The 22838-nt window shown below is 37.4% G+C and overlaps 2 protein-coding genes across 4 annotated transcripts; one reads left to right on the top strand and one right to left on the bottom strand.

Annotated features, from left to right (window-relative positions):
• The first annotated feature begins 3090 nt into the window (after window positions 1-3090).
• On the top strand, window positions 3091-9153 carry LOC108199548 (hexokinase-2). The gene is made up of 9 exons (XM_017367411.2): window positions 3091-3526; window positions 4830-4980; window positions 5060-5242; window positions 6097-6171; window positions 6338-6493; window positions 6650-6748; window positions 6846-6976; window positions 7578-7659; window positions 8477-9153. The coding sequence occupies exons 1-9, from the start codon at window positions 3255-3257 to the stop codon at window positions 8819-8821; spliced, it is 1494 nt and encodes a 497-aa protein (XP_017222900.1). The 5' UTR covers window positions 3091-3254; the 3' UTR covers window positions 8822-9153.
• A 119-nt stretch (window positions 9154-9272) lies between these two features.
• Window positions 9273-12752, bottom strand: LOC108199547 (receptor-like protein kinase HSL1). Of its 3 annotated transcripts, XM_064082724.1 has the most exons (4): window positions 11578-12752; window positions 11305-11402; window positions 9928-11212; window positions 9273-9843 (listed from the first exon to the last, which is right to left on the bottom strand). In XM_064082724.1, exons 1-4 carry the CDS (start codon window positions 12557-12559, stop codon window positions 9467-9469), a joined length of 2742 nt encoding a protein of 913 aa, XP_063938794.1. In that variant the 5' UTR covers window positions 12560-12752; the 3' UTR covers window positions 9273-9466. The 3 variants fall into 3 exon arrangements, with proteins under 3 accessions (XP_063938794.1, XP_063938793.1, XP_017222898.1); XM_064082723.1 differs by having other exon boundaries at window positions 9928-10710; window positions 10786-12752; XM_017367409.2 differs by having other exon boundaries at window positions 9928-12751.
• Between the last annotated feature and the right edge of the window lie 10086 nt (window positions 12753-22838).

The raw sequence follows: 22838 nt of genomic DNA, 5'->3' as shown, positions 1-22838 counted from the left end.
AGCCAACATGGGTATAATTTGTAGTCGTACAAAATTTTGGTTTGGTACTCTCCTCTAAAACTAAAAGTCTACGCAACATGTAGATATCTATTAAACAGTTTTATATACTAAAAACACTCCTTATATATATTGATATCTTATTAAATATAATTTATAATATGTTGAAAAAGGTGAAACTATTGTTAATAACATATATTAATATTAAAAAAATACTTATAGACAAATGTATAAGTAATTATAAATATACAATTTTTAATATCTTTTGTCTAAAATACATATAAATAATTAGAGACGCTACTTTTTAATTATAACGTATTTTACTCGAAATTTAACTCTAACGTGTTCTATTTCGTTATGAACACGAACCATTACGTAACATATGAAGATATATGAAATATGAAAAATTTGATTTAAAATTAATTGAATAATATAAATTGTGAAAGCTAAATTTCCGTCAGTTGGTTAATATAATTTAACTAAAATCCAATTCATTAATACTAAAATACTAATAAAATGGTGTTAAAATTTAAATTATAATTAATAAATTACGAATTATATACTCGCCCGTGCTTTGCACGGGTTAAAGGCTAGTATGAAAAAAAACAGAGGGAGTAATAATCTATATATTACGTCAAATGTGCAATTTATGGAGCAAATCAAAGTCTCATCACTGATGTTTATTAATCACAAGGAGTGGGACAAGAAGATACCTATAGAATTATTTGATGAGAGATATAAAAAAATGTAAAAAAAATATGAGGTTACGAGCTGAAGAGGAAGGACAAAATTTATTCAGGTAAAGAAAGTTCAAGGCAATATCTAGTTTGAACTGCGTATCAGTTGTTGGAGGTTCAAAAATATCTTTGGAAACAGCTCGTTCGGAACCGGACCGGGTAAATATTCGTTAAAATTCGACAGTGGAGGCAGTGGAGGTCATGTCCATTACAAAAGTGTTGAGTTGGATCAAAAACGAGAACCGGAAACAAGTGGAGATGGAGTCTAATTGTCTCGTTGCAATGCAAGCTATTCGAAATAAGTCCTAGTGATGTCTTAGTTTAAGCAACTGGTCGAAGATTGTCGAGGTATATTGGAGAGTTAAACAAAAAATCATTTTTTTTATCAAACGGTCTGTTAATATGATGGCTTAGGAGTTATCTAGAGTGTCGCATTCTTTCCCGGATTGAGTATTTGATGGAAGGATTGTTCTTGTCAGTATTAAGAATATTTTGTCATCTGAATTTGTTACTTAATGTAAAGCTTTTGTTTGTTAAAAAAAACACTCCTTATAGCAAGTCCAAAAGGTTGCCGAAATTAGGGGTGTAAATGAGTCGAGCCGAGCCGAACTCTAGAGTGCTCGTGTATCGTTTGTTAAAAAATTAGTGAACTCAAACTCGAGCTCGAGCTTGGATCGAGCAAAAAATATTGTTTGAGGACCAACTCATTAAGGATTAAGTATGTTCACGAACGACTCGCGAACCGCTCACAAACATGTCTCACGAGCTTTTGCTCACGAACCGCTCATTAACTTAAGCTCAGGAACATGTTTCACGGATTTTTGCTCACTCACCGCTCATTAATTTTGTTCACGAGTTTGTTTAATAAACTTTGCTAACGAGCTAGCTTTATGCTCATAAATTTATTTACAAGCTTGTTTGTTATTTAATTTAATTAAAAAAATAAATTAAAATTTAACAATATTTTAATTTATGCTCTAAGGAATCATAAATTCATAATAAACCATATTCACGAGCTAGTTCACAAACTACGCTCATGAGCCAAGTTCACGAGTCATGTTCACGAACTCATAATTCGAACTTGTTTGCGAACTATCGAGTCGAACTCTACTGTGCTCAAGTTTAGCTCGTTTATAAAACGAACCTTAAAATTGTGCTCAAGATCGACTCGTTTATGAATCGAACCAAGCTCACATCGAGCTTTTTTCGAATCGAACACCGAGCGGTTATCGAGCGTATCAACTCATTTACAGCCCTAGCCGAAATGAACTCTTAAACTCACATTTAGCTAATGTATCAAATAAAAAAAGTTACTCCAACACTATTCTAATGGTTAGCTAAATCTAGACGTGAGCAAAATCAAACCAAAACCGTAAAACAGAACCAAACTGTAAAATTTCGGTTCAGTTGGGTTTCATTTTTTTTCTTCAAAATTCCGGTTTATTCGGGTTTTCGGGTTGAACCGAAAATATTATCGGTTTGGTTCAGTTTTTTATATAATATCGATTGGACTTGCTCTTAGTCATTTATTTTAACCATATGCTCTTTTCGTCCCTTGATATAATGGGGCCGTTTAGTTGAGCTTAAAATAAGTTCTTATGTTTTAAAGTAAAAATATGAAGTAGAAGTTAGAAGCAAGTTAAGACTTATAAGTGATTACTCCCTCTGTTTTTTAATATTTGACGCTTTGACTTTGGGCACGTATCTTTAAGTGATTTGATCGAGCAGTTAAAATTATTATTTTTTAAATTTTCTTTTTCTGAATAAAAATATATAATCAAAATTTTAATTCAGAAAAATAAATCAATCAAAAATAATAATTTTTACTATCCGGTCAACTCATATAAAGATGTGTGTCAAAAGTCAGAACGTCAAATATTAAAAAACGGAGATAGTAAACTGTTTAGAAAATCTAAACAAACAGAAGTTATGAAACAAAACTTATTTATACTACAACCATACTTCACTTCTTTTTTTCCCTAGGTACCACCATTCTTCACATTTATGTAACTACTCCCTCTATCCCATTTAATTGTATACGTTTCTTTTCAACTGCTCGACACGCATTTCAATGCTCTTATAAAATATAGTTCCGTAACTTTTTTTTGAGATTTTCTTTTTCTGAATAAAAATATAACATCCAAACTTTAATTCAGAAAAAGAAAATTTTAAAAATAAATTACACAACTATACTTTAGAGGAGCATTAAAGTCCGTGCCGCGTCCCCGTCCCCCAATGTATACAACTCAGGGGACGGAGGGAGTATTCTTTACTACACAAATCTACGGTGCCTCAAAACATAGGAGTGTTGTGTATAATAAGACAAGTAGATTTAGCGGAAATATAGAAGCAATAAAAGTGCATTTATATTCAACTCTTTTTCCTGATATTGATGTCTATTCAGACACTTGAGGCACCTCCAAACACTTCCTTAACCTCTCCACCTATACTCTATACACACACCTATACACACACTCATATTTTCATCCTCGCCGGCGACTTTTCCGATCTCATTTTCCGATGGGTAAGCTCGCGGCCACCACCACCATACTCTGCGCCGCTGCCGCCACCGCCGCCGCCGTCCTCATCATCCGCCACCGCATGAAAAGCTCCGGCAAGTATGCGAAAACTTTGGAGATACTCAAGGAGCTCGAGGAGAAGATGGGCACGCCGGAGGCGAAGCTCCGGCAAGTCGCCGATGCCATGAGTGTGGAGATGCATGCGGGTCTTGCTTCAGAAGGGGGCAGTAAGCTGAAGATGCTCATTAGCTTTGTCGATAATCTTCCTACTGGGTAATTCTTGTGATTTTCTTGTATCTGTATGTGTGTGTATATTTTGGTGTTTTTGTGTGTGTTTTGGTGTTTTAGCATCCGGGTATGTGTTAGTTTTGGTGATGGTTGTGTAAGTTTTGAGCTTTTTTGTGTTTAGTGTGGAATTTTTTGTATGTTTGTGTTGGTTGTTGATTGATTGAGATTCTAAGGTTTTTCTCTGAAAGGAGTTAACCAAGATTCTTAATTTGAAGTGGTTTGAATATGAAATTAATGCTTCTCATTTGATTGGTTTTAGATTCTATGGTTTTAAATTTATTAGATAAATTGCGAGAGATTCAGATTGGTTGCGATTGGAATGTAAATCTAGAACATGTTTTCTTGGTATGTGGACTTTCCCACCCTAGAATTTGGAAAAAAAAAGAAGTGTTTGAGCAATGGCAGGTTCTTATTGTTATGTTGTGTGTGTTTGTTTTGAAGTGGGACTTTCAGGCTGGGGCTTCTTTTGGTATCTTTTTAACCCTAGTTATGTATATTCACTAGAAGAATATTTAAATATTGTTTTAATATTATTTTACATGGTTATATAAATAAAGGTTCAAATTTTGACTTGCGACAATGATCGAAGGACGAGAGGTCCGGACTATTTGTAGAACTTTTGTCGATTCGTGGTTAGATACTTTTATAGGTATCGTATGGAATGATATCATTTTCTGTTGAAATTTTAATTATGTTGTCTTCTTAGGAAAGAGAATCTATTTTTATCTATTTCAGTTTTTGCCTTAAATTAGCTGACTTCGTTCTTTTGTTTTATTCGGCGTCCGTTTTCTTGGCTTGTGGCAGTTGTGAACACATATGTATTATGTGTTTAAATTATGTTACTGTATTTCTGAACACATTTTTAACTAGAGGAATAGACAACAGAGAAGCATGGAAACCAGGAGTTTGGGAGTGCATCTTCTTCTTGGAAAGAGAGGTCAACTTCTTGTTAAATAAAGAAAGTGAAATTTATTATTTACAGTAACATAGGACAACACACGAGATACTTTTTTTTGTTCACTTTAAGTTCAGAGGAGAAGTTGAATTTAAATGAATTTGAATTCTATTATTGGGTAAATCAAGTAATGATCCACCCTCATCACTTGTGCATGATTATTTGATAACTTGGCTGGACGATTTAATATTCTATTATTATTCCCTTCTTTAGCTGCGCTATTATGCTTCTACGAAACTAGTGAACTGTGAATAATTGTGTTTTAATATATTAAATCCCGGTGGAAGATGCTTATCCTGATTGAGATTCTGGGTTCTGACTTTTTTAAACCAGGGATGAGAAAGGATTATTTTATGCACTGGATCTTGGTGGGACAAATTTCCGCGTTCTCCGTGTACAGTTGGGTGGGAAGGAAAAGCGTGTTGTTAAGCAAGAGTTTGATGAAGTTTCGATTCCTCCAAATTTAATGGTTGGAACATCTGATGTAAGTACAGGTTACTTAATCAGCAATAAAAGTTGCTTAGCAGATTGATTTATGAACTGAACATTTCAGAGATTTGCAGGCATTATTTGATTTTATTGCTTCTGCACTTGCGAAATTTGTTGCCACTGAAGGTGAAGATTTTCATCTGTCCCCTGGTAGGCAAAGAGAGCTGGGTTTTACCTTCTCATTTCCAGTTAAACAACTATCAATTGCATCTGGGACTCTCATTACTTGGACAAAAGGCTTTTCTATAGAAGATGCGGTTAAGATCTACTCTCATTTCTCTATTCTTAAGCTTAAACATTTGCTGTAGAACTGTTGCACCAGTATTGAATTCAAGATTGATTTAATCATATCATTTACAGTAAATAACTATATGGGAGAGACAGATAAATTGATATTTTGAATGAGTGGTATTGAATTATTGTTTGGACATTGTCGGCATAAATAATAAATTTAATATATTCATTTATTATCAATAAAAATCCTCAGCTACAGCCTACAGGTTTCTGCCCAATAAATACGCTTTCTAGATCTACATCGGGGTTATATCAATATTTTACTGCATTTATTGTAATATGAATTTATTAAAAAAGGAAACAATGAGAAGTGACACTAGAGAATGGAGCTGATAAAAAAGGGAAAATAGAATAGCAAGGTAAGTGATATGGGAGCTGTGTAGATCAAGGATTAATCGTGCTTGCAGTTGATATTAGCTGCCTAGGTGGCTAGGAGGCACTAAACATATAATCGGCTTAGCATTTTATCAATACATCATGTTGTGTGACCGACTTGATCCTTGGTTGTTTCACGTCACTCTCTTGTTACTGTTTTGAATTTGGTCCAGGGTATTACTATTATAGCATTAAGAAGCAGACAAGTTACCTGTGTGTGCTAAAATAACTGAAAGTGTTTGAGCGCTTGTTTGGAAGAATTGGAAGCTTGAGCATAACAAAAATGTGAACTATAGGTTTTCTAAGAGCTCGATTTCTACTATTTCTTCCCTAGACTTACAAAATCCATAGTTTTTATGTGTTCTTTCACCCTAACTTTGTGGTCTATGTCATTTTTGAACTTCCTTTCATCCTTATACTATCTTTCATCATAATTATATAGGTTGGAGAGGATATTGTGGCAGAGTTATCAAAAGCAATTGAAAGAGTTGGTCTTGACATGCGTGTGGCTGCTCTGGTAAGTTCTCATTTTTTTCATGATGGAGCTTTCTCAAGGTATAGTTGTAATGCTAGATTGTCGATTTACGGTTTAGTACCTTGTTGCTTCACTTGTTATGTATACTATGGTTTCCAGTTGCACATTTTTTCCTTTTTATTTGTATTTATATTTTTTTGTCATGCAGGTCAACGATACCATCGGAACCTTGGCAGGAGGAAGATACAACAACCCAGATGCAATTGCTGCTGTGATTTTAGGTACTGGAACTAATGCAGCATATGTAGAGCGGGCCCAAGCAATACCCAAGTGGCATGGTCTGCTGCCTAAATCTGGAGAGATGGTTAGTTGTTTTAATTATAAAATTTTAATCCATCTAATTACAGCCTTTTGTTGTTCATTGTAGTAGTCATAGTATCTGTTTGTGCTTCGGACGTTTATCAGGTTCATGAATCTGTAACTTGTTCCTTGATGATTTGATTACCTTTTGGTTTTTAAGGTTATCAATATGGAGTGGGGTAACTTCCGGGCATCACAGCTTCCACTAACAGAGTATGATCATGCTCTAGATGTTGAGAGTTTGAACCCTGGCGAGCAGGTTGCCACTTAGTTCAAGTTTGTAGGCCATTAGGTGATTTTTTTTAGGTGGATGGATAGATGCTAGTTTAAATATACTGTATGACTTGTTGCTGCAGATATTTGAGAAAATCATTTCTGGCATGTATCTGGGAGAGATTGTGCGCAGAGTTCTGCTCAGGATGGCTGAAGAAGCTGCCTTATTTGGTGACATCGTGCCACCAAAACTGAGGACCCCCTTTATACTACGGTATTGGTCTAAGAACTCATTTAAAAGCTAGTGCATGAAAGCCTTGTGCCCTTGTCTTGCTAAAAGTAATTTTATGACTTGCCGCATAATTATAACGCTGTGCATATCAGTAATTTTTTGTTTATCAAAAATAATGACTGCATTTCATTTTATTTCTCTTTGTTATTTTTTAGTTTATAAAAACGTGTTGATATTTGACCTTTAGGCAGAACCGCTGAACGCGTGTTGCTTCACATGTTTGTGGCAAGAAAATAACTGTGATTTTGTCACAACATTCTGTAATTTTAAACGCCAATGAGCTCTAATAGTATGTATGAAGAAGTAACATAATTTAGTCCACAGAGTAGTTGTTCCTCTTCCCCTTATACCTGTATAATTACTTGCTGCAACCTATATATGGATAATATTAAAAAAATGATAGCATAAGATATACCGTAACTGTTGCCATGCATATATTATACTAGCATCCTTACGGCATGAGCTTCTATAGAAGGCGAATTTTCAATATTCAGTTCTTTACTTGTAAACAGTTCACATATTCTTTGCTTGACCATGTAGAATTAGATAGTGTGATATGTTAACATCACAACTACATGTGCAGGACTCCTGTCATGTCTGCGATGCATCATGACTCATCTTCTGATCTCAAAGTGGTCGGGACCAAACTCAAGGATATTTTGGAGGTGACTTCCCTGTGTTTACTACCATTTCATAGCATGAAACTTATCCCGTGTTTTATGAATCGTTTTGTAATTTGTACAGAATTTTTTAAATAGTGATACATATAATTAGAACATGTGACCCAACAAATAGACATTTGAATTAGCAATTAAAAAATAATTTGACATTTAAGTATATCAGCTTCATGGTATTATAATGACTGAAATTATTGTTATAGCCTATAAATACTTAAAAATATATTAGTAGCTAGAACAATGTAAATTAGATTCTTAATAATATTAGATATTGACAAAAGTTGCCAAACTTGACACGTGGACTGAAAATATACCTAAATAATAAAACCATAATTCTTGTATCTGTGGCAAAATACTTTAGTGTGAAGACCTATTACTAGTTAGCTCATGCGCGGAGCCAAAGATTGTGAACTACGCAAGTTACCAGTAACTTTGATTAAATGAAGGGAAGGTGGTTAATAATTATTTTATTCTCTCTTCCAAGAGTTGAAAAGTAAGATGCACTGTTTTAAATCAGCAAAAATTGTTAATACTGAACTGGCTCAGATCTCCATAAAATGTTTGCAAGTATTTTCCCTCTTTTTTTAATTGAGCCATTATGAACTTTCTTACCAGATTAAGAATTTAAGATTACAATAATTTAATATATTTCAAAGACCTATAAATCAATCTATAATCTTTTAAATTTGATCTGCGATGCAATGAAAATTTATGCACCCGACCTGCAATACCATGTTTGTTATGTTGTACATTGCAAGTTAAGTCATCTCCTTTACTTTCTTAATTTTTTTTTAATTTGTGACAGATTACCAATACATCTTTGAAGGCAAGAAAAGTAATTGTAGAGGTCTGTGATATCGTTGCGTCTCGCGGGGCCCGCCTCTCTGCTGCTGGGATATTGGGTATTCTCAAGAAGCTAGGAAGAGATGTAGTAAAGGATGGGGAAAAGCCTACTTCAGTAATATCACTAGATGGCGGACTATTTGAACACTACACCAAATTCAGAAATACAATGGAGAGCACTTTGAAGGAGTTGCTTGGAGAGGTTGGTGAAACCATTGTCATTGAGCATTCAAATGACGGTTCGGGAATCGGAGCTGCCCTCTTAGCAGCCTCTCACTCACAATACCTTGAAGTCGAAGAGTCTTAACCTTGGGGCCAGTTTACTCTAGAAAGGAAGAAGCTTTACAGTTTGTTTTTGTAAATTTTCCCACTTCCTTCATAGCAGCCCCCCTGAGTCTTCAATGTGTACCTTTCTTTAGTTAAGAATCATGCCAGAACCTTGATCTATGATCGCATGAGCTTGTAACCAAGCCGGTGTGTTTAATATGCTGTTGTAGAGTAGAGCGCAGCAAGATTTTGCAGAAAAAACTTGGTGAATACGTCCCTGCCTTCCCCTTTGAAGGGTTTTAGGGGATGGTACAGATGTAAGTTCATTTTCTAAAGCGTTGGAGAAATAAATTTATGGGATTGATCGAGGCATTTTAGCTCATCTTAACGCCGGACCAGGTACTGATCATGTTTTCTAAGATCCAATTATATAGTTCTTAGGTTTATTCAAAATTATTCAGTTTCCTGCAAAGTACAACATAGTTGCAAACTGAAAATCAAACTGCAGAACTAGCCACAACGTTTTACTAAAGACTTCAACACTATAAATAAACTTGTAAGTGAATAGTATGACCAGTTTGAGCTACCTATAGTCTTCTACTTGAGTCTTTTTCTGCTGCTATTACCTCTCTTTTGTTTACAAAATTTACACTAGAGTTCCATCTTCATGACAACCAGTTAGACACTACGAGTTCTTGAGAAGGGGTGAAGAGTCGACCTCAGTCACATTGTTCCTCTCACCATTTCCATTTGAATAGCAAGTTTGTATCAATATTCTTAGAACTTCTTTCATGGTAGGCCTGGTTGATGGTAATGTACCTGTGCAAATGATCCCAAGTTTGAAAACGCTAATCATCTCGTTCAGGTAAGAAGGCTCCTTGATGTCCGCGGCAAGGGCATTGATCATAGGCTTTCCTCTGTTTATATGATTCCATGCCCAATCTACAAGTGTCATGTCTTCATCTCCTTCATTTGCTTCTCTCCCGGTCACCAGCTCCAGCAGAATCACTCCAAAACTATAAACATCGATCTTCTCATTCACTCTTGCCGAATGAGCATACTCTGCGTATAAGAACAAAAACAGGAATCAATAAAAAATCCCAGAGCATTGTACTTAAGTATAAAAGAGTTGGTTTAAAGGACTACCAGGGGCTAAGTATCCAAAAGACCCTGCCACCACCGAGACAGAGTTGAAACCTCCATCTTTCTCCAATATCTTGGCTAATCCAAAATCCGCAATCTTAGCATTGAATTTTGAGTCGAGCAACACGTTGGTGGATTTGACATCGCGATGAATTATAGGGGGAAACGTTTCATGGTGAAGATAACACAAGCCTCGTGCTGCTCCAACCGCAATCTGCATCCTATTAGGCCAATCTAAGATCAGTCGAGGCATTGCATTTGGCTGATTAGCTGCTCTTTTACTTCCATGAAGCCATTCATCCAAACTTCCATTTTCCATGTACTGATAGACAATGAGTTTCGAATTCTCACTTGAAAAACAACACAAAAGTTTCACAATGTTAACGTGTCGAATTGTGCTGAGTACCTTCACTTCTGAATTGAATTCATTCTCCAGCCTCTTGTCCAGCTTCTTATTGTTCCCAATCTTCTTGACTGCAACGTATTCACCTGAACGATTAACAGGAACACGATAAACTTTCCCGGATCCACCACTTCCGATTACATTCTCTTCTGTCAAACTAGACAGGATGGTACTTTCTGTAAAGTTTAGTTTCTGGAATGAAGTAAGCTTCCACCTGGAATCTAGCCCTTGCTTCCTCTTTCGATAGAGAAAAACCACATACACCGAGAAAAGTATAGCTAATATGAACAAGATCACAGAAACAAATATGATGCTGGTCTTGAATTTTTGTGAAGTTCCATTGGACTCTCTTGTTTGTGGTCTGGAATTGCAGCTTTTGAGGCCTAATGTTGGATCATTTGAACAAAGATCAGTATTGTTCAAGAAGCTTGTACCAAATGCTGGATTATCATATTCACCTGGGATTCTCCCGGTTAGAAGATTGGACGACAGATTCAGCGAGGGTAGCCTCAAACGGTTGATTTCACTTGGAATCGGACCTGAAAACTCATTCTCTGATAAATCCAAGTCTGCAAGTTTAGGTAAAGAACCTAACTGAGCTGGAATAGGACCAGAAATGTGATTTCGACTGAGGTTTAGGATTGTTAGATATGTCCACGAGATCGATTTTGGTAGAGCTCCAGTAAATAGATTCCTATCGAGCTTTAGTGTTTCCAGCAGTGGAAGTGAAGTCAATTCCTCAGGGATTGAACCATTGAACAGGTTGTTGCTTGCCACAAACTCCTTCAGATTCTTCCAGGAAGATATCCCAACAGGAATTTCACCCGAAAAATCGTTGTTATCAATCTCGAGCAAAGATAAGTTGGAAGATATTCTATCAGGAAGCTGTCCCATAAATGAATTACCACTTACTGTCATTTGTGTTAGATTCAGTGAAGTCCACAAACCATCTGGAATTTTACCAGAAAACTGATTACCTGAAACAAAGAACACTTCCAAACTAGAGCAATTCCCAAGTGATTGTGGAATTTCACCAGTAAGGTTGTTGTCAAATACAACCACACCTCTGAGTACCCTGTTATAGCACAAATTATCAGGTAACTTCCCCACAAGTTTATTTATAGGCACTTCAAATCTATCAAGCATTGAAAATCTACCAAAATCTGGTGGCAACTCTCCCGATAGACTATTGTTATATAGTCTTACGTCTGTCAAGAAAGGTAATCTTGCAATAGTTACTGGAATCTCACCTGATAACTTATTAATGAACAATGACAACCCTGATAATTTTGTAAGCTTTCCAATATCATCAGGGATTGTTCCGGTCAAATTATTTGCTGATAAGTCTAGTACCTCCATATTCAGAGCCTTTATTGAACGAGGAATCGACCCTGAAAGTTTATTAGCGTAAAGAAACACAGAAGTCAAATTCTTCAGCAAAAACAAACTATCTGGGATTTTCCCACTCAACTTGTTAGCGCTGAAGTCCAAGACTTCTAGAGCAGCCAAATTGCCAATACTATCGGGGATTTCTCCAATCAAATGCGACTCAGTCATGAAAAGATTCCTCAGTTTTGTCAATTTGGTAAATAAATTTGAGGGAAGTGTCCAGGGTGGAAACTTACGAACATATGAAAATTCAAGACTTTCAAGATTCGACAGGTTTCCAATTTCAGGAGGGAAAGAACCATTGAACAGATTACCCGAAAGGCTAAGAGTCACAAGCTCTGAAAGGCGTCCGACAGCAGCAGGAATGTCTCCTGTGAAGTTGTTTCCCAGAACACTTAGGAAATTGAGATTAGACAACTTGTCAATGTCTGTGGGGAGTATTCCCACAAAGTAGTTATTAGAGAGGTCTAAGTACTGAAGATTGGAGCAATTGTAAAGGCCTGTTGGGAATGACCCGATGATCGAATTGTTTGAGAAATCAAGAACAGTCAGGTTCTTAAGGTCACAAACAAAAGGTGGGATTTTTCCAATCACATTTTTGCTGAAAAGGGTAATTCCAGTGACAATATTTTGGTTGCATGTGATTTCGGGCCAGGAACAATGATCACTGGACTTGGAAGCAGACCATTGGTTCAGTGAAGGTGGATGTGACCAGAATTCTTTGAGTTGAAGGAGGATGTTTTTCTCATAGGTGTTAATTTGCTGAGAGTTGGCATGGAAAGTTAAGGTGATCAGAAAGAAAACGGCAAGGATTTCGAGAGAATTTAGAGTTGTCATCGACATGCTGATGCGGGAGTTCTGTGTACTAGGTACGATTTTTATCGAACGTCTCCGGGGTGACTATAGAGGGGAGTACTAGAAGCACTGGTGGTGGTGGAAAATGAAAATGGTGGGAGCATCTGTGGAAGGAAGTAGAAAGTAAGCAAATCACAACTGATTTTCAAACATTGAAATTTCTAGGGGCTCACAGTTTGTGAATGTGTTCAAATACTAGCAAACTGTTGACCAGACTACATAAAGGTTATTTATTGTTGCAATAGTTCTTCTGCCAAGCTGTCTACCATTAAATTATATTTATTTATATTTAAGTGGTTACAAAAGTTTAAAAAATATTTATAAAACGGAGAAAAAGAATAAAAGAGTAGACAGAATCCTGAAATTCATTAATATTTAATTGATATATTTATTAAAAAGTGGATGAAAATAATAAGTGAAATGAGAGTATTTATTATAAAAAAGTTATGAAACATAAAAGAAGTACTCCCTCCGTCCCCCTGAGTTATATACATTGGGGGACGGGGACGCGGCACGGACTTTAATGCTCCCATAAAGTATAGTTCTGTAACTTATTTTTAAGATTTTTCTTTTTTGTATAAAAATTTGAATGTTATACTTTTATTTGGAAAAAGAAAATTTTAAAAATAAGTTATAGAGCTATGTTTTATAAGAGCATTGAAGTGCGTGTCGAGCAGTGAAAAAGAAACGTATAGAATTAAATGGGACAGAGGGAGTAGAGAATAATAGTAGAAAGCGTGACAAAGAGCTTGTTTGAGCTTGTTTGAGTTAGTTTAAAATTGTGATTTATAAATTAACGTGACGTAATGTGATAAATTAGGGGTTTAAAATGAGTATTTGAATAATTTTAACTTATTACTGATTTATGTATTATTAAAAATGTAATAATAAAAATAAAAATGATTTATAGGTAAATTGTGATTTATGAGTAATTTTATCAAAAAATTATTTTAAAATTAGTTCCCTCAAAAAAATATTTTAAATTAAGTCGTGACTTATTACAGTTTAAAATTTTTTAGTTAAATCAAAGAGAAAATGACTCAAATTTAAGGGGCTGTTTGGGCAAACTTAACAGAAGTGACTTCTTACTTAATCTAGAAAAGTGGAGCAGAAGTGAGAAGTAATTAAGTTAATAAAGTGTTTGGAAAAGAAGCAGAAACTATGAGAGAAATTAGCATTATCAGCTTTTTAAAAGTGCTTCTATTTTTTTACACAAAAAAGTCAAGAGAAGCAGAAGGCAGAAGCAGCTTCTGCTTCTGTTAGACAAATAGGCTCATTTTATACTCCAACCCTTGTTTGAGCCCGGGCTTTTAAGTTATTTTAAATTTTAAACGGATGTGTAATAGCCTAATAGGTTATAATTGTTATGAAATAAAGTGGTGGATGACTTTTGGCTCTTGGAATTTCCATGACCTTTGGCTTTTAGTTTTCTCCATTAATACTCAAAACTCTTGACCTTTCATTTGTATTCCAAGTCCTATATAAAGAGACTTGTATTTATTGAGAAGTGACAAGAGAAATAGAAAGATATTATCACACATTCTCTCATCTTTAGTTTTATAAAATACTTCTCTTATATACACTACTTTTCTTGTATTATATACATAACACGTTATCAGCACGATTTGCTTTTTCACTTTGTTCGTATGTTGTACGATTCGCTCTTTTGTTGTGTTCATATATTCGTGTACTTTCATCTTCAAGAAGATCATGGTTTGAAAGTTTTGATGGTTAATTGAGGATGACTTATTTCTCAACAAAGCGTGAGTTGTTCTTTGGATATTAGAACTTCTTATGAATAATATGTTCTGAGATTTGTCTTGAGGTAAGTAATCTTTGAACTTAATGGAATTGATCGTCAAATCACAAGATTCTAAGGTACGCCTACCTTCATCATTCCTCTTTTTATATAATATTTTCTAAATGTGTTTGAGTTACATTAGTTTTGCATTTCTCATTTAGTTTTCATTAAAATTGAAAGATTTTAGATATTTCGAAAAAATTCCTTGATATTCTACATGCATATATTGATGGCATGATTTTGGAAATGGAAACTTTAAACTAATTTTTATCTAGTTAATTGGTAATTCCATTGCTTAATCTTAATATGCTTGTATCTCTATATATTTGTTATTATTCACTGATTTGATATAAGTATATTAAATTTTTTTTCTTGATATGATTAATAATTTTCCTGTGCCAATGGTCATGTCTTATATATAAGTTTGATAACTCTTTGCGGGTGATCATATTGTCTTATTATTTCCTCTAAATATGTTTAGATTTTACATAAAATCTAGCAAGTCATATTGTTTACAGTTGGAGATAAATAAAATCTTAATTATTCATGTATCAAGTATGATGATTCTCATTTGTATTCCCCTACATTATTTTATTTGAAATATAAGATCAAGGCAAGTTTAGATTATATATTTGTGATTAATTTGATTCAAAATAAATCCAAAAATTATTAGTCATAAGTGCCTCTTCTATACAAGAGCCATACCTTGTGATCAATAGAGAGTAGATTGTGCTAATTTTTAAAAGTCATAAATCATATACGCATCTCTCACTACTAACATAACATATACTATATGAAAAGAATGGCGAGCAGGGTGATAGGGGCGAGCAAAGTGAGCGGGACGAACAAAGCAAGAGGGTCAAATGGAGCGGACACAACAACTGGAACTCTAATCAAGGAAGGGGACCCTAAGACTAATCAAACCATCAACTATGGTAACCAGGAACAAAACCAGCCTCCCAAAATTAGGGTTTCAAAAACCCCCAAATCTCAGGAACAAGAAAAGGAAGCAATGGAAGCGTGCAAATACTGGTTCCTATTGGAGCATGGAATGGCTGACTCATTCCAGAAAGGAAACTACAACTTGCTTCCAATAGCTGTGGCTCGGATTGAATATTTAAAGAGAGCAATTGATCCAGAGCTGCTAGAGGAGGGGATAAAAGGAGAAGAGGAAGCTCTATGGGAAATTCACAGGACACTCTTTAATGAAGGGTGGTGGACACGTGCTGAAAACCTGAAGATAAAGGGGGGTTCGTCAAATCACAAGGAAGACACTGTCCTCACAAACTTCCTCCAAGCGAATTCTGAGCTAATCCACCCAAACACAAGACAATTGGCAATCTCTGGAGATGCATAAGGAATCAGAATGGCCCTTAATCAAATCCATTACAATTCTTTACCAAAAAGGCAGCATCGCAGGAGCCCTCACAAATTTGGCGCATCTAAGAGTTCTGATCTTCTGGAAATCACTCACTCTTTCCTGAAAGGTTTTGCCCAGTTTGTTGAGCCATCAGTTCTCAAGGACGCACTACTGGGAAATGACAAAGCTCTCTCTCTGGCTTTAGGACAAATACACTTTCATTCCTTGGAAGTTGGAACTGACAAAACACCGGATAACAAGAACTCTGAGCAAGGGACCTTCAAGGAAGCGCTACTCAAACAGCACAATCATGAAGAAAGTCTGGAACACATTAATGCCAATAAATCAGGATTCAGCTATAGCATTAAAGAGAAAGCTCAGAGTAATTATGGTTTAAAGACAAGAAAAGCGGAGCATACTGTCTTCTTCACAGGATTTCAGGATAGCTCACATCCAAAAGATCTCTGGAGATATTTCAAAGGAGCAGCGAAAATAAAGGACATCATACTACCTCAGAAAAGGGACAAATATGGCAATCGCTATGGTTTCTTAATTATGGAAAATGACGAGGCAGTGCAAACTATTGTCAAGAAACTAAATGCAGCCGCTACACAGTTCGGCAAACTCTACTTATATAGAGCAAAAGACAGAAGTGTTACAACGAGTGTGTCTAAACTCAAACCCTCAGCTCAATCTCATTCAAAGAAAGGGCTGAAGTCCCCTGCTAAAGGATCAAGCTTTACAAAGCAGGATGAGAACAAGCAGAATAGCCCAAAGTTTTGCCATCAAGAGATAAACTCAAATGCCATTCCAGTCACAAAAGTTCACATACACTCTGAGCAAGTATATTCTGAAGAGCTGCCAGAGGTGAACTCAGAAGTTTTCATAAACCCGAGTGATGACATGCTTAAGGTCACCAATTCGAGCATCTTCATTCGCACAGCTAAGAATGAGACATTAGATACGGTGCAAATGATCGTGGAGGGCTTGGGAGCTCATAATGCACAAATTCGCGGAATTACAGGAACCACTTTCATAGCTTTCTTCGCTAACAAATTGGACTTCGATTCTCTTGATAGAGAGTTCTTGCAGATTGGTTTTACAGAAGTGCGGGAAGTGCGGATGGAGGACCTCATGCCCTCAAGAAAGACCTGGGTTGAAGTAAGGGGTTTACCTATAATGGGATGGACTGAAAGCAACTTCAAAGACCTGATAAGAGACTGCGGAAATGTGCTACAATATAGTAAAATCTATGATGAGGAAGGATTCTACCAACATCCAAAATTCCTGATTGAAACTGGCTACCTAGAAGAAATCAACATTCAAAAGACAGTAAAGCTGATGCAGAGAAAATGGAAAATAAGAATTTTGGAAGTCACAGGAGTAGGCATTGTTCTAAATGATGCCTCATATCAGAGTGACGATGATCTCTCACCTGCCAAGGCTCCCACCCCACCCTCGTTCCTATCACCTATAAATCAAGGATACAAAAATCAATCTGAGAATCAGGAGCACTTTGTTAATTTGGAGCAGCAGGGGACTCCTCCCTTGTCCCATGTACATGACGCTGAAGACAATTCTTTAATTGATAACCATCATGAGTCACCCAGTTCTGAGGATTCTACCCAATCAACAATCAACCCTTTAACCCCCAAAACCATGAACCAGTCGTCTACACCTACTGAACTCCCACAACCATATGAAGCCATAGAGAAAGAAGCAGACACAGTGCTAGAAAAGTCTCCAAGTCAGGAGGAAATTATCGATACCAAAACCAGCAACTGGAGACCTAGGGAGCAACACTCAATGTCTTCCCTATTGGAAAATTCTCCATCAAAAGAAGACAGTCTGACAAGCGAGGAAACCTCAGATCAGGCAACGCAGGATAATGAACTCTATAGCCAAGACCTCCTCCAAGATCTGGAAAAGCTTCGTGTCAAATCAAAAAGAGGTAAGCCTAGAAAATATAACTCAAACTTATTCAACAAGCATTTCAAACTGCCCAAAAAGAGAAAAAACAGCAAAAAATCAAAAGGGGAGGGGCTACAGCAAATAACCCATTTCTTTTTAAATGATACTCATGATGAGGCAGATGCAATCTATGAAACGGGCCTTCTCATGGGACTCCTCCCAGAATCAAACAAGCAGGAGTCGTTAGCACTTATTCGAAGCAACTTAGCTTCATAAGTGTATTTTCTATCTTCCATGTTTTCTCTCCTTTATGGATACACACTTCTTTGTGTCTTGGAACATTCGTGGTGCTGCCAATCAACTAAGCAGGAAACATGTTGGGACCATTAACCTTTCAGTTAAACCAGCACTCTGCTGTTTACAAGAAACAAAGTGCCTCGCTTGGAGCCCAATAATGATCTCGCAACTATGCATGGGCAACAATACTAGTTGGATTGCTTCTCCCTCTAGAGGTTTATCAGGGGGCTTACTCACTGTATGGTCTACTGACCATGTTTCCATTCTGAATCACCAAGTTTCTCAAAACTGGATTTTGATTCAAGGCCTAAACAAGATCAATGGTTCTAACTTTGCATGTCTCAATATTTATGCTCCGCAGTCAGCCTCTCAAAAGCATCATCTATGGATGGAGCTAGAGGAAATCATAAACAATCTGGGAAGCACACAACTGTGCCTTTTAGGTGACTTCAATGCGGTGCGGTCTTCAGCTGAAAAACAGGGGTGCCTGTTCAATGCTACAACATCTCGTGACTTCAACTCTTTTATCATCTGAACAGGACAACTAGATGTACCAATACTAAACTCTTCATTCACTTGGGTAGGGCCAGGGATTAAAAGGGGACAGCTCGACCGCGCTCTGGTATCTACAAGAATGGTATGGAAACGGAGACTGGATTTTGCAAACTCTGCATCGGAAATTGTCCGATCATAAGCCACTGATCTTAAAAAGCAAAAGCAATGACTGGGGACCTCGTCCCTTCAAGTTTTTTAATTGTTGGCTAGAAAACAATGACCTGGCCCAACAACTCAAAAACACTTGGTGCCAGACGGCAAGCACAAACCCTCAGCACAAATTTCGTGCCCTTAGACAGGTAGCACGTCAATGGAGTGAGAAGAAACTGGGGAACATTGACACACAAATCAAATTAGCAGAGGAACAACAAGAGAAGAGAGACCAAAGCAGGAAAGTAAATCTGGATTCACAGGCAGAGTCTTCTAAGCTACGTGAATTGTACAAAATCAAGGCGAGTATGTTATGTCAAAAGTCAAGAGCAAACTGGAGTCTTCACGGAGAACGAAATTCCAGCTTCTTCCATAGAATTATGATTAAGAGGAGATCACACAACGCCATTAGGAAATTGCAACTTGAAGAAACGATCTTCTTCAAGCCGCTGCAAATTAAAAGGATCCTAAAGACGCATTTTCAATCGCTGCTCTCTGATACAGGCGGTGACAAAGTGTTCTCCATAGGTAATCTCATCCAATCCAAACTTAGTCTGGAACAGAGCATGGGACTGGAACGTGAATTCACTATGCAGGAAATAGAGTTGGCCTTAAAAAACACTGACAAGTCAAAGGCGCCGGGGCCTGATGGAATTAATGCGGGCGTTCTTGTTCTTCTGTGGCCGGAAATCAAACTTGAGGTGCTTAAATTTTTTAAGGATTTTCATTGCAACGGCTTTCTACCTAGAGGTTGCAACTCCTCCGTCATTGCCTTAATCCCCAAACGCCCTAACGCTGCGCACCCTTCTGACTTCCGCCCCATCAGTTTAATGAATGTTCTCTTAAAGTTACTAACCAAAGTTATGGCTACACGACTTAGTGCTCACATGCATAACTTAGTATCAGAACAACAATCTGCATTCATCAAAGGAAGACAGATTACAGATGGGATTCTCATCACAAGTGAAGTTGTCTCATTGCTTCAACAAGATAAAATACGAGGTCTAGTGTTCAAAATAGACTTTGAAAAGGCATTTGACAGGGTGAAATGGAGTTTTGTTCTCGAGGTTTTAAAAGCAATGAACTTCGGCTCAGCTTGGATTGCATGGATCCAGGCAATATTTGAATCTTCTTCCATCTCAGTGCTAGTTAACGGGTCTCCCACTACTGAATTTCGACCTTCAAGGGGGTTACGACAAGGTGATCCGCTCTTTCCACTCATTTTCAATTTGGTAGGTGAGGCACTTTCATGCATGTTAGTTAAAGGAGCAAACGAGAATCTCTACCGTGGTATCACGTTAAAGGACACTTCAAATACTATCACACATCTACAATTTGCGGATGATGTTATACTATTCCTTAACGATGATTATAGCTCGATACTGGGTGTCAAGAGACTCCTACAGTGTTTTCAGATAATCTCGGGCATGAAAGTCAACTTTTCCAAAAGCCAAGTTTACGGATTCCACATTGACGGTGAAGTGAAAAAGAAATGGGCAAGGCAGCTGAACTGCATTCTTGGGTCAGTACCCTTCAGGTACCTTGGTGCACAAATTGGTGCTTCTCCAACCTCAATAAAATTCTGGGACCCATTGATAGAGAGATTCAAACGAAAAGTGAACGGTTATGAAGCTTCCAAAATCTCAATGGCTGGAAGAGCGGTTCTGCTACAAGCAACCATTGACAGCACCCCGGTGTACTGGCTAAGTCTGTATAAAATCCCTACCACGGTTGTTCAAAAAATAGAAATTATCCGGCGTCGATTCTTATGGGGGGAAGATATAGAAGGCAAACGGAAAGTTCATTTGATAAGCTGGGATAAAATATGCAGGAGCAAAGTGGAAGGTGGGCTAAACATAACCTCTCTAAAAGACAGGAATCACGCACTGCTATCTAAATGGTGGTGGCGAGCATATAGCGAGAGAGGGTCTTTTTGGAACAATTTTTTCACTTCATGTTATGGCAATAGTTGGAATTACAGATTAGGAAGTATTCCCCCAAGAGCATGTACACCTATAGTGCGCAGCCTTCTGTCCATTCAACATGTTGATCAGTGCTCCTTTGTCTCAAATAATGACAGCTTCTTTTGGATGTGGCAACGGAGAAAGGATATACTTCTGGGAAGATTGGTGGCTAGATGATTGCCCCCTATCTGAATCCTTCCCTGACCTGTATAGCAAGGCCACTCAAAAGCACTCAGTTGTGAAAGAAGTTTTATCCAAGATCACTTCTACCCCTCTCGATAACACACTCTGGCTTGGCACTTTAACTCCAGAAAATGTAAGTACATTATCTATCCTGCACTCAAGACTTGCATTAGTCACACTCAGGGCTGGGAATGACAAATTAACCTGGAAATCTTCTGGTGGTTGTTTCTCATCAACCTTAGCACACAAGTTGATTCGTTCTTCTCAGACAAATTTTTCAATGCAAAATCATAACTGGCATGTTATTTGGAAGCTGAAGGTTCCTCCTAAAATACAAAATTTTCTGTGGAAGTTGGCATGGGGTGCTTTACCAACAGCAGCTGTTCTTAATCTAAGATTGCACTCTATGAATCCGTCCTGCCGGTGGTGTAATAAGAGCACAAAGACAATAACACACTTATTCTGGGACTGCGATCTAGCTACAAGTGCATGGACCTTTGTTCGGAATTGGTGGAACATAAGTGTGCGAAATCTTAGCAGAGGCAAACACAATATCTTCTCGCTGCTCCAGTTATTCAGTCAAAAGTATGTTAATAGAATCTGGCAAATAGTAGTGGCGGCAACCCTTTGGACTATTTGGCTTGCTCGAAACGACGTGGTATTTAATCAAATTCGATTAAAGAATTCTGCCATGCATGATCTAATTCAGTTGAGAGTCTCGTCTTGGGGACTAGCTTCCAAAATCCTGCTATTCTCAAATTTGCCGTTGTGGAAAATTAACCCAGTTGGTGCAATAACTGTTCACCACCACTTGAATATCACAAACTTTTGGAAAATCAGAATGGTAAATTATCATGCAGTTTGCATGGTTAATGCTACATGGTTCAATAATAGTTTGGGCAAAACGGCGGGAGGAATTGGTGGCCTAGTCAAAAATAAGGAAGGTAGAATCAGTTATAGCTTCTCAGGTCCCACTTCAGCTCAGAATATTCTAGAAGCCGAGGTCGCCGCAATATTGCATGTACTTAATATTATCAGGAGCTCTGTATTACAAAGGCATAAGGTGGTGGTTTGTTCAGATTCAATTAAGGTCGTGGACAGCATTTATGAAGGTGTGAATCTAACATTCCCTTTGTTGGCCCCCAAATTTAATGTCAAATGCCTCCTGGATGAATCTGTTTGCTTGCATTTTGTCCCTTACTTAATTAATGAAGAGGCTGCCTCGTTAGCGAAAAGCGGAGTTAACAGGAATTTTCTTTCATGTCGCTGGGCGATGGACACTATCTAAATAGTTCGGAGTATGGTACTGGGTTACTTCTATTCTTCAAGGCTCAATTCAGGCTAAAGGTTCACTATCTTCTGTACATTCATTTTCCCGGGCTTAAATTCAAAATCGCCTACATCCTAGATTAGCCATGCTGACTACCCAACTATTTGGGTTATCTATGAGCTTTTATCCTATGGACAAGGCTAATACCCGAGTTTCTCAGTTCTCCACCACTTCTTTCATAATTTCCATCAAGCTACAGTGAGTGATGCCGTTGCTTGCACACTTCTGCTATTTAAGCTGTCCTCCATCACATTGCTCTCTACACTACTTTCTCTCATTACACTCTTCCTCTTGCTTACATCTCCTTCTACTTTTCTTTCTCTGATGGAGCATCTATGGGAAATTCCAGAAAATGATACGGTGAAAATCAATGTAGCTTGTGTGGTGGTGCAACAACCTTCTATTTATGGAAACACCAAGAGCATCGGTGCCCTAATGCGCGACGAACATGGTGGTAAAGTCTGGGGAGCTATGGGCCCTTTTAACAATTTCTCAGAAGAGCAGGCGCTCATGGCGGGTATCCAATCAGCTTGTGTTTATGCTCAGGAGCATGACCTCAAAGTCACCCACATCGAGACCTCTCATCTTGATGTCTTTGAGTTGATCAGGCTTCAAGAGCACGTTCCGATTCCTGAGGAACAACTAGAAGCCTTCCGTCTGTTTAACACAGTACATGCTAACCATTATGTGGAAGGAGAAACTGATCACCGCATTTC

The sequence above is a fragment of the Daucus carota genome, chromosome 8 (genome assembly GCF_001625215.2).
Source record: "Daucus carota subsp. sativus chromosome 8, DH1 v3.0, whole genome shotgun sequence".
Taxonomy (NCBI): Eukaryota; Viridiplantae; Streptophyta; class Magnoliopsida; order Apiales; family Apiaceae; genus Daucus; species Daucus carota.
Note: the sequence above shows the minus strand (reverse complement) of the source record. Positions and strands in the feature narration are given on the sequence as shown.